This window comes from Solea senegalensis, linkage group LG12 (assembly GCF_019176455.1).
Source record: "Solea senegalensis isolate Sse05_10M linkage group LG12, IFAPA_SoseM_1, whole genome shotgun sequence".
NCBI lineage: Eukaryota > Metazoa > Chordata > Actinopteri > Pleuronectiformes > Soleidae > Solea > Solea senegalensis.
In genome coordinates, this window is record NC_058032.1 from 1808861 (window position 1) to 1821387 (window position 12527).

General features: G+C 40.0%; 1 protein-coding gene across 15 annotated transcripts in view; it reads right to left on the reverse strand.

Annotated features, from left to right (window-relative positions):
• Nucleotides 1-12527, reverse strand: part of prom1a (prominin 1a) — a 65336-nt gene that overhangs the window by 12483 nt on the left and 40326 nt on the right. For 9 of the 15 annotated variants that reach the window (XM_044041014.1, XM_044041012.1, XM_044041023.1 and 6 more), the window contains 13 exons: nucleotides 9915-10035; nucleotides 9265-9328; nucleotides 8251-8340; nucleotides 7958-7981; nucleotides 5913-6142; nucleotides 5764-5838; nucleotides 4948-5011; nucleotides 4619-4778; nucleotides 4042-4194; nucleotides 3119-3242; nucleotides 2757-2860; nucleotides 2160-2244; nucleotides 38-184 (listed from right to left, as the gene is read on the reverse strand). In XM_044041014.1, the coding sequence (XP_043896949.1) occupies nucleotides 38-184; nucleotides 2160-2244; nucleotides 2757-2860; nucleotides 3119-3242; nucleotides 4042-4194; nucleotides 4619-4778; nucleotides 4948-5011; nucleotides 5764-5838; nucleotides 5913-6142; nucleotides 7958-7981; nucleotides 8251-8340; nucleotides 9265-9328; nucleotides 9915-10035 (1441 nt within the window). The remainder of the gene's footprint in view (nucleotides 1-37; nucleotides 185-2159; nucleotides 2245-2756; nucleotides 2861-3118; nucleotides 3243-4041; nucleotides 4195-4618; nucleotides 4779-4947; nucleotides 5012-5763; nucleotides 5839-5912; nucleotides 6143-7957; nucleotides 7982-8250; nucleotides 8341-9264; nucleotides 9329-9914; nucleotides 10036-12527) is intronic. The other 6 variants (XM_044041022.1, XM_044041016.1, XM_044041020.1 and 3 more) reach the window with 1 other exon arrangement.

The window sequence follows — 12527 nt, forward strand, 5'->3', positions numbered from 1 at the left end:
GTGTGTGTGTGTGTGTGTGTGTGTGTGTGTGTGTGACCTCTTCCAGATAGTCCGCATGGTTGATCTCTGACAGTCCTGCCTCAGAGAAGTCCCGCAGGTTCTGCTTCCCTTCTTCCTCTAACAGGATTATTCCTCTCAGGTTGACCTTGATGCCCTCCAGCTGACTCATCACATCTTTAGTGTACTGCAAACAAACAAACAAACAAACAAACAAATACATAAAGATAAAGAAATCAGCTGTAAAATGGGCCTGGTAATGTTTAAAGCACCTTAATGAATTAATCAACATAATAAAGCTCCTTCTAATCCTGCTAACGAATGAGAATGTGTTGTTTATTATTTTTTACAATTTTTTGAAACTGACTATTATGCTAATACTTAATACTAAAATGTGTGCGAGCTGAGCCTCAAAGATCAAAATTATGAGATAAAGAGTCTAAATTATGAGATAAAAAGTCTAAATCATGAGATAAAGAGTCTAAATTATGAGATAAATAGTCGAAGTTATGAGATAAAAAGTCTAAATTATGAGATAAAAAGTAGGTCCCATCGGGATTAGCCCTCTTGACCCTCATGTGGAGGATAAGGCGGTAAACAAAGGATGGGTGGACAATAAATGTGAGAATTTAAAAATCAGGCCAGTATTTACTAGAATCTTTACTTTGACGGTGACCCTTGAAAGAAACACACGGCACTATGGGAATAAAACTGTGTCAATGTCATGAAGTAGATAAGTGTTCACACTGATGAGTGAGCAGTGATTCAGTCAGTGACATTATGTCTTAAGAACACTTTGTCCCTGTTTTTGTACTTAAAGCTCATATCCATCAAAGTCACTGACCTATCGTTTGCTTTACTTTGACACTTTCACATGTAGAGTGACAGATTTTTGGAGGCTCAGTGTAAAACATGTGCCGGCTTAAAGTCAAGACAAATGAAACAGATGCAGCTGGAGCTCGTATCACAGAAACGAGCCAGGACACTCGTGCCAACTGGCAGCGCTGCGCCGAGCGCCTCAGGCGAGCAGACGAGAGTGGCTCAGAAACCCAACATATATCAGTCGTACACTGAGGTAAGAGCTGTCCGCCGTCAGCACACGCGCTGAGTAATGCTAATGAAACGCTGGAGCCAAGGATGCAGCTGTCTGGAGCCTCCATCGCTGTCAAAACACAAAACCCTGCCTGGTGTGAGCTTGTGCTGCGATGCACTGATTTATCGCCATGCATAGTGGTGCTTTAAGAAGATTACTACTACAGACTGTCGTTATATACATTATTGAGGGGGCTGTGGGTAATAAATGTATAATGTTGAGTCATAAAATGATGTGATGTCAGAGGTTAAGGTGAAATACTGGCTTCTCTGAGAACTGTTGTAAATGTTTTGGTCTGGTGTTTTTATATCATATATATATATGTATACATATACAAGTATATACTGTATATGTATATATATATATATATATATATATATATACATACATTAATGTAGGCCTACAGTTTGAATGGCTGCTATTTCCCCTTTGCTAATTCCTAGTGTTTTGAGCTGAACTAAAACTCAAAAATCACTGGAATGGATATCGAAAGAAAGGAAATGAAAATACTAATAATTGACACCATCTGTAAACCATAAAAATAACATATTTACATGCTTCATTTAGCCCAGGCTGTAAAAAATGGACATGTGCTGCCACCACCAGTGTGTAATAAATGGAAGCAGCAGCAGCAATTTCTTCCTCTGTTTCTGTTTGGAGCAGAATGTGTGCTACTGTATTTAGTTTGTAAATGTTGTTATTGACATAGCTATGAAAGCCCAACAGAGGTAAAGCCTTGATAATAAAAATATCCTCAAAGCAAGTCGAAATTATGAGATAAAAAGTATAAAATAATAATTCTGACTATTTATCTCATCATTTTCAATTTACTTTGAGGATATTTTTATTATCAAGGCTAAGTTTTACCTTTTTGTATTTTTTTTCTGGCAGAAATGGGCTTTAATACACAGCTGCTTAGGACTAATTGGTAAACATCAATACAAAAGAATGTGTTAGTAACAGCTTGTGATGTAATGTAATGTCTACATCCTTTATGTTCCACTGGTTGGGTATTTAGATGCTGCGTAATGCACAGAGCGACGTGTAGTTATGAGGTGAGTTTACTGACCGCTGTGGTTTTCAGCAAAGACGAGATGTTGAAGATTTTGTCCAGACGCAACGCCAAGTAGATGCCTTTGTTCTCTTTGCACGTGCTGAGAAACACCAGAGACACACCAGAGGAATGTAAACACAACAAGTGAAACACATTTGCTGCCACCCAGTGAAAATGATTGGCAGTGCACTGACTGATGATAGAAAAACAGCACAATCCTCAGAAACACTGCAATATTTTGCCAATATCTGCAAAGATAAAGGCACATTAGACTTTTTTTTTAGTGTCCACAGTATTAGCAGAGTTTGCTGTTTCATGTGTGTAAACTGCTGCCATCACAGTTACTGAGGACATGCGGCGTCTCCCTGGAGTGGAAACGGTGAAAGCTGATGTAATCACAGAGAAAGAGGCGACTGCAGGAAAACGCATCAGAGACAAATTATGCTAATTAGCACCTCAATGTTAATGGCCTTTCATTTGCATTCCCCATCAACGGAAATAAAATATTTAGATGCACGATGCAGGATTTAATGTCTGCGGTGATTCCATCTACGATCATGACTGTGAGGAGGAAGCTCCTCATATAAACATGTAGAAATGCTTTTGCTTTGCCTGTATAAGCTCTCTGCCGTCAGCTCCAGGTCAGCGTCGCCGTACAGGAAGCCGGGAATGAAGTTCTTCCACTCCGGGTTCACCAGATATGGAGCGTCCACGACCTGGAGAGTCAGAGAGAGAGTGAAGAGGGATAAATGTGACTATATCACCAGCGAGATCTAAACACGGCTTTTACTGAGAAACACAGAGAGTCGTGTGGAGCTGAGTCAGCACTGTGTAACAGACATTTATCATTTAAAGCGACACTGAAGCTCCTCCTCTGCCATTTATCTCTCTGTCTTTAATTTGGACATTTTTGGGTCCATCATCCAGAAGCATTGTTTGGTCAATGCCACGTTTGGACCTACAGTACCACTCGCCTTAAAGAGCTCTTTAGTGTGGAACGGCTCACACACAAGTTTCTCCATGTTGCCTCCAGCTAAGAAGAGAACGGTCACCACTCCCATCAGCACCCAGGAGAAGATGAAGCTGAATCCCACGCCGCTGTGAAGAGAAGACGGTTTAAAACATCTGCTTACTCTTTTAGCAAATACAAGCACAAAATAAGAATGTAACAGGCAATATGAGATAATTATATTATTATATTATCACTAAGATATTTACATAATATACAACACAATGTACACCTGTCACACAGATACATGGAAATACAGATATACAGTACACAAGTGTATAAGAGGAAGGTGATTAAAAGGAGCAGGATTTGTTTGGTATGACTTTTAGCAATTATTTTTATTATCGCTTAACCTGTAGATTATTTTCTCAGTCGATTGATTCATTGTTTGATTCAGAAAATGTCAGAAAATGACGATCAGTGTTTTCCCAAACCTCTAAATGATGATGTTCTCAAACGTCTTGCTTTGTCCACAAAACAAAAAATATTTATTTATTATATGAAGCAAAAAAAAAGAAAATATTCAGATTTAATCTCCAACACTTTCACCGATTATGAAAAGAGTTGCTACATAATTTAGAAATAAATTCATAATCAAAATAATCTCCTCAATCCTGGGGAGAGCCAATAATATTCTGTGGGATTACAGAAGTATTACAAACACAGTACAGCACTGTTACAGGAACATCCATGTCGTGTTTTATACTGCGTCGCTTTATAGAAGCGTCGTCATCTCAGCTTCAGCTTTACCACTGCAGTGTTTTTCATACATTTTACATGATTGCGACTTCACAGATGGCAGAAACACTGGAGCACGACAAATAAAAAGTCACACATTTTCAGGAGACGACGACCTTCTGCTGCTGTGTGTGTTTGTCTGGTACTCACGCCATGAGCATGGTCCCTCCCGTGTTGGAGATGCAGCCTCGCGTGGTGGGCGAGGCGTGCTTGTCGTATCCCAGCGTGCCACACAGCAGACCCAGGTAGTTGAAGGCCAGGACGAGGACAATCATGCAGCACAGAGTGATGCAGCCAATCCACCTGTGAGCGGCACACACAGATTAACAGCCGCACAAAATGTCTCTCAAATTTGCCCTTGAGCAAGACGGCGAAGGCGCCGCCTGCTTAAAACGGGGCGGTTGAATAAAAATGCAAAGACGAAGCTTTAAACCATATTTCTTCTAGAATGAATAATGTAAAAGCGACATTAATTCATAAATATGGACCTGGTAAATTTTTCAGTAGCTTGGGAGAAGAGTCTGGACGAGGCAGACATGATGAAACCAAGAGTCAAGTTTGTTTCAACATTGTTTCTCATGAGATTTAACTTTCTAAATCTCTTTGTTTCTAATGAACTTTGTCAATAGTAATTGATTAAAAATGTGCACACTGAGGTTTAGGAGACAGTGAATCATTAGTTACAGTTTTAATGTTTCTACTGTCAGGAGCTGGGAGGTCATTTTACCTGTAAAAGTCTATTTTGTCAATTTCAGGGTAGTGGTCCTCAATCTTGGCGTGGACGTGGTTAACGAAGATGCTGAAGTTGGACAGGCTTTTCTGCACGGGGAACTTCTTGGAGAAGCTGCTTATGTTTTGGCCGATCCCATCCACCAGGTTCAGAACACCTGAGAATCACAACAATCAATCAATCAATTCAGTGATTTATTTATCTGTGAAAACACAGTGCAATGAGGAACACATGGAGCAAAAGATAGTTGAAGAAACAAAGAAATAAAACCATCTGAAGGAGTGAGATATATATAATTCATTTGCTTCAAAATCAAAATCACTTACTCTCGATGACACCTCTGGTCTGTTCGATCACCACATGTGGTGTATCATTCAGCGAGGAGAAACCCTGTGAGAGGAGGGGGAGGAGGAGGAGGAGGACAGAGTGTTAAAATCTTTGCCTGTGTGCAATGAAGAACTATGTTTGACGTCAATAAACATTTTCCCGGCGAGTTAATTGTCTCAATCGCTACTGTCAGGTCTTCTCCAATAGAACATTTTAGAGATAAAGAGACAAATGTAAGTGGACACTAGCGTGACGATGCCTGAGACACGAGGCCGTCGGGCATCGTCTCCACGAACAAGAGACACGGGAACAGACAAAACAAACAAAAAGGTGCTCATGTATGTTTTATTTTGTATGATTTCCGCTATTAATTTGGACATTTGGACACATCTGGTTAGGATGCCTCCTGGATGCTTTCCTGGGGAGGTGTTTTGGGCATGTCCATTCTGAGAGGAGACTTTGGGGCCGACACAGGAAACACTGGAGGGATTAAATCTCTCGGCTAGCCTTGCAACGCCTTCAGATCCCACCAGAGGAGCTGGCGGAAGTGGCTGAGGAAAGGGCTGTCTGTGCTTCCTTGCTAAGGCTGCAGCCCCTGCAACCTGGACACGGATAAGCAGAAGACGGTGACTATAGCGGTGATTTGGACACAAATAGAACCTTAAGACCCTGTGCTGTCATGAGTCCGTCCATCTGTGTGACGACCGAACAAGAAAAAACGAATCCTGAATATGTGCCAAAGAGGTTTCCATCCCCAAAATGTCAACTGAACCATGGCTGACCATCAGAGAGGCGTGTCCTGGCCTTAAACTCACCCTCTGAACGATACTGCTGAGGTCCGTTCTCAACACTCGGTTCATCTTCTCCAGCTGAGCGTCTACACCGGGCAGCTGAAATAGAAATACACACAGTGATAAACGTTTGAAAATCTCTCAGCGATCACAGGAACGTTTGGCTTTCATACCCTCGTGTAGTTGGCGCTGATCTGCAGCTGGGACAGCGACTGCCGGATGTTGTGGCACAGCTGGACGGTCGTGGTGTCTGAGTCGTCGTCATGACAACCCGGGTCATTGAGGGTGCGGTTGATACCGCTGCGCACCAGGCTCAGGTTGAATTTGAGTTTCCCTGTTCCCTCCTGAAGGACCTCCAAAGACCTGTTGACGTTGTCCAAGGCCTCCTTGGTTTCTCTCATGGCTGCATGAAAAGAGAAGAAGAAACATCTTCAGCTCTCCTCTGGGAGTTTCTGTTGAGTTGTTGAAGTGCATACATACAGACTTATATTTAGAACAGTGAAATATATCTTTATCATGTAAAGATTACATTTCTGGGGCATAAACAAACAATTCTCCTATTCTCCTTTTCCCTTGGTAGTGATTAAAATCCATCCCTACGAAATAGGAAACTCTCCTTTAAGAATATGACGTGAATAAGCTGTTATACACAACAATACTGTTTACGACCTTAAACACGATGTATGTGCACAAAAAGCCTGTTTTACTGCTTATATTTCATTAGGTAAACACAAACGTGTTGTACTTACATAGTCAAATGGTTGATTGATTTTTAATGCGACTGAACTGTAGTTTCATTGTTAAAATAAAATAATGTATAACATTAACATAAAGTAACAGGACTGGTTACACAGTGGCACAAGTGTCTATGCTCACGTTACACTGGGGGACACAGTTGAAGTTGAAAAGTAATTATCCAGGTGCAAGGTGATCTGGTGAAAAACATTCATTTAAAACTGCACTAAGCAAAGTTTTTTTTTGTTTTGTTTATTTAAAGCAACACTATGCCATTTTGCTCAGAAATATAGCACCACCTGTGGGCAAAAAGGGTAATTACTTGTGTTTGGGCTGAGACGCCTGAGCCGATAAGTGGTTTTGTGTGTAAAGATATGAAAGAAATTACAATAATGAATAAGTGAAAGAGATTAACATTTACTTTTAAATTTACTTTTGATCATTTTGAACAGCTCTACAGTTCGGCACTGGCCTGTCAAGTCAGTGAGACAGAAACAGATGCCACTAATCAGTGTAGCATCAAAATAGCTATGACGCTGTTAGAATAGGTGTTACATAGTGTTGCTTTAAGCGTAGAAATGTAGACGTTTGCCCATTAAAATGCATCTAGTGAAAGCAATGGCAACAATCAGGGTACGTTGTAATCTCAGGCTGTGGGGGTGGATTTGACCTTACAAGACAAAACAAACAAATCAATATATGATGTATCTCGCAGCAGAATTAAAAAAGGGGCTGCCTTGAAAATGTTTTTCTACCACCTCCTTCCCAGGGTCAGAAATGAGTGTGGGCTTAGGGCAAAATACCCATAAAATATCTGAAAATGCCCTTGACAGATGCAGGACAGGGTTTGTTTTAACGCCTCAGTAACATAGAAAGTAACTTTGGAAACAGAAGCACACAGAAGCTACATTTACTGGCAAGCTTGTGTACAGAATATGAAGGGGCTTAAATATATATATCTATCTATATATATATACTGTATATATATATATATATATATACACACACATATATATATATATATATATAAAACCCCTCAATTCAAATAAAACTACGTAAAACAACAGTTAAGTCACGTTACTGAAGTCAAAAGTGTCTGAAAAGCTGTCAAACGCTCTCTTCATGGTTGGAAGATGGACGGCACACACATCCTCCATTATCTCCTTTAAACTGCTATCGTGCAGCTTGTATTACATTTCACTCGATTAAAAAGATTAAAAACATTTTATTGAACATCCTAGTCTTTCTCTTAAGTCTCTATGAATTCAAATAAATCAAACTCAGGAAATGACACTGCGCTCACTGGGGTGAGATGTTGCGTAGTGCAGTTTTAATGCATTCATTGGTCAGAATGTGGGTTTTTTTTTTTTACGAGGAAGGTCACAAAGGGAACAAATCACAGGAGCACCATCACTGTCAGAGGTCACAGGGGTCAGGGGTGAAAGGACCATGAGTCACTGCTCAGACACTGACTCACTGTTACCTTTGATGGCTCTCTCAATTTTCACTTTGTAAAAAAAAAAGCATAAAAACAAAGAGAAGGGTGAAAAAAGCTGACATTTAATAGCAATTAATGTAGAAATGATATCAGCTGGGATGCTTCTGTAGCACGGTGTCAGTTAAAGGTTTCGGGATGCGTCTCACACACACACACACACACACACACACACACACACACACACACACACACAGAGTAGTCCAATAACTGTCAGCCTCCTACTGTTACTTGATTGAATCGTCACTGAAAGAGGAAATTAAAAAAAGGAGCAGATGTACCTCCGGCCATGTTGAGCACTCTGTCCAAGGCAGGATGGACCTCCTTATCCAGCCGATCGTGGATCCTTCCACCCAACAACGGGCCTATATCTGTGGAGAAGATAGCATCACAGCAGCAGGATGTTAAATAGTGCGAGTCACTCTTTTTTATTATGTTACTGCTGCCATTATTGCACAGGCAGATATTATGTTTTTCTTATACAATAATAATAACAACAACAGCAGTATTGCTTTTGCTTGTGCCAAATTTCAGGGAGAAACTGCACAAAGAGGAAAGTCGGATGAATGTCAGAGTCACCACCGGAGACACTGAGACCTAGTTATGTCACAAAGACACAATATGTTTTATATACACCCTGAGGGATGTACATAGGGATGGGCACGAGTATTCCATTACTTGCATTGAATATAAAAAGTCGATCAGTTACTGCGACTGTTGGTAATTATATTTTAAAGCAAACAAAACAAATGTTTCAGTCTTTCTACTCCAATGACGACCTCATTTGTGGTGCATCTATTATCACGAGCATTTAGTTCCCACACCACATCACATTCAAGGACTTTTCAAGGACTTTCCAGGACCAATTCCATCTAATTAAAGGGCTAGAGCGCTGTGCTGACACAGCTGAAGAGGGGAGGGCAACTTGTAAGAGGTCGTCTTCGCTTTTATCGGTGTGACATCTTGAAAATTTTCATTTCCCAGGCATCACGTCGTCATTTTCACTCTCTTTGCTCAGCTTTACTTGCTCAACGGCGGAGAGAGATTTTTGAAATTTGAAATTTTAACAAACTCTCAAGGACCTGTGGGAACCCTGTTTGCAGAAGTGTTTAAATTTAGCAGAGTCGTTGAATGCATCACGTTAGCTGAGCACACTGTGAAACCTGCATTACATTTACAATATTCAAATATTTGACAAGTAATACAAATAGTATTTTTCGCTAGAAATGGGGACGGAAATTCCTGGAACCTTTGGGTCCCGTTTAACTAAAGAGAAAAGAGAAAAGCCGACTTACTATTGAGGTCATAGATGACTTTCTTCTTGGCTGTGGCATACTGGGATATGAGGTAATCAATTTGCTGCAAATCAGAAAAACAGCAGAGCAAACTTTAAAATAAAAGAGGTTTTAACAGAAATATCAGTCCAGTGTAATAATCAACAAGAGAATCAGAGGAAAATGGCAACAATATTATACATTATACAGTATATTATACATACAATATCAACATTAACAAATACCAAACACTCTGAAGTAGATGGAATAAAACTGAATTTTACAAAGCTAATTGTTTGTAGTTTGTAATTTGTTAGACTTGAAAGGTTCCTCACTTCCTCTTACACCCTTTCAATCTTGCTGTCATTTCAATTTTTTGCTGAACTATATTACTAGAATTATAATTTATGGTGTTTGAATAAATAAACAAAAGTTAAAAACTGAACTAAACATGAATGAAATGCTCACACGTGGTCACACATTTGCCTTTAAAAACAAAATTACCTTTTGTTCATGATTCATTTAAATTATTTCATCAACAACCTTTTGTGTTGTTGATTTTTTTTTACATAATGTCACTTTTTATTTCATGACCTTGTTTAGAAAGTAAAAGTTAGTTATGAGATCATTTCCTGACGCCTGACAGTGACGTGGTGAATCTCTTGTCTTACCATGGGCGTGTCATTAACAAAGGTGTGCAGGTCCCTCATGTTGCTGTTGACCAGTCTGCGAATGTTCTTCACCTGCGAGCTCAGGTTCTGGTTGGCGGCGTACGCGCACAGCACGCCCATCCTATAAATAAACCACACACACAATCACTGTGACCTTTCTGTCAGCGCAGTGACCTTTGCTTTCCATCATCTATCAAAGCAGCAGCCTGGAGGGTGTGTTTCACAGAGCCAGGTGATAACATGGCATCAACAGTAGGGGGCAGTATGCACCCCTGTATTTACATAGCAACAACCTGACAGTGTGAGCCTGTAGACTGAGCTGTGGAAGAAGTATCAAAATGTAAAGTGTAAGTGTTTAAAAAGCAGAAAAGCAGCTTGAGAATTCTGTAGCACACAGAGTTTCAACGACTTTACATCTTTCTATTTCAGTCTTTTTTTTGTCAGGAAATATGAACGCACTGGTGCAGGTGCCATTGTTTGATTGTGGCCTCCCTTTAAACGTGAACAATGGCAGGAACCTGGAGTGGAATCCTAATCACTGCCATTGGTAACACTGTAATTATCTAAAATGGCCGCCATGAAAAAGGTCTATTATGCCAGGTTTATTCAGGACATTAAAAACTTTCTTCTGCCAAATATGACAGAAGCAAGGTCACTGTCAAACTCAAAGATGTGTGACTCAAGACGTCTCTGCCATTCCTTCTGGGAATGCTTTTATTTTTCAGCATGACAACAATCCCACACTGCACATGCAGAGAAATCATATTTAGAGAGGAAGAACAACCAGATAGACACCTGAATATTATAGAGGCTGTGTTTCCTGTGTTTTCTGCTTGAATCTTACTAAATATTGTGTTACCACCCCCAGTTTTTTTCTCTAGAGTCATTTGAGTTTGAGACACGTGTATTTTACCTCTTTAAAACAACTTAGCTGTTAAAAGACATTAGTTCTCGTGTTATAACCGGTCATTTTCACATTGCTTGTGTTTATGTCACATTTAGGGTTCACTGATCAAATCTGATTTGACTTTTTACCTTTTCCAATATCTGATCGCGTGTTTTTGACCGGTATTGGACTGATATGACACTGCGCCTCTAGTCCTAAAACTGTTGCAGAGAAGCTGATCATTTATACTTTTTCAGATAATTAATTCAGAGACGGACTGCTGGAAAAAGGAAAGGCAAATTAGAAATGAACACACAGCAGGAACCACAGGTGTGTCTAAATTCAATCCTGAGGTCCTTTCTGTAAAATCTAACATGTAAACACCGAGTCTCTCTCTCACACACACACACACTTCAAACAGACCTGAGTTGCTTGGTGCGAGGCTTAATTAGCCCGGTAACATCAAGGGGGAAAGACAGCCCATAATATTTAGCTGTTTCCATGACTCACTCACATCCCAGCTGAATTTCTGCTCACTAATAAACGTGTGCATGTACTGTATGTTTGTGCTGCGAGGACACGAGCCAGTGCTGAGGATTTACAGGGTTGTAGAAGGTGGAAAAGAAGTCGGTAACGCGGTGAATCTCATTACTGGAAAGACTTCAGAGACACAAGTGTCCGTGTCAATGATGTAGAGCGACTCGATCGATGATCAATAAAGATGAATTAGACTGCTGTGACTGAGCGTATAATCAGGCAGAGGCATCTGCAGGTGGTAAACGCGACCGCCGCAGACATTTTGTAACATAAGGATTTTCATAGTGTCGAGAATAACTTTAGAATTTAATAAACTTTAAATGTGCTTTCCACTGAAGCCATTATCGAGTGAGTTCAGCTCCAGGGTTTAAACCGTGCCCTGCACACAGGAAGTGATGAGTTTTGTGTCAAGACAGACGGAGACAACAGCAACATCGCGTGGCCAAGTGGCCATAAAAAAAAAAAAGATTGTTCTGCAGATTGAGAGGATAAATACTTTCTTCAGTCAGTCAGGTCTGATAGTTTTGCTTGACAGAGCCACAGAGAAGACGCAGAGGCAGAATATTAACATCAACAACAAACAAAAGTCACCAAAAGTTACGCATTTTGACAGATTTTTACGATATCAACAAACAAAAACATGAGGTTCTCTGAAAGACCTTTCATAAAAAAGTTGGGTTCATTTCCTTTAAGGATATTAAATCAGATTATATCTAATCTCCCTACTTGGGAGAAGTTTTTCAGCAGATGTAAGCCTTTCATAACACACAGGTTATCAGCAGCTATGTCTTCAAATAATATTGAATAAACCAAGAAAATGACGTAATTATTTTTGACAACTAAAGGTGTGAATTTATGCCATTTTAATGATTATAATTTCTCATTTATAACACATTTAAAAGCTTAAACTGTAACATATTTAGCCACGCGTACATTTTTTTGTAATAACATCTTCCGGGGGTCATTTATGTGAGGAAACTTAATTGGAATGGCTCATTAAACACAATCAATGTCAGGTAAACAACAGCTGAGCTGAGACTCGCTGAAAAACAGTCCCTGTCAGAAAATGGTCTGGCTCATACTGTACTGTATGTAAACTAAGTGAATACAGTGTGTTCTCACCACTGTGAGTCCTTTAAAGGGCAAATACTTCTCAGCGCACCGCGTTGCCCTTGAGAGAGAGAAACCGC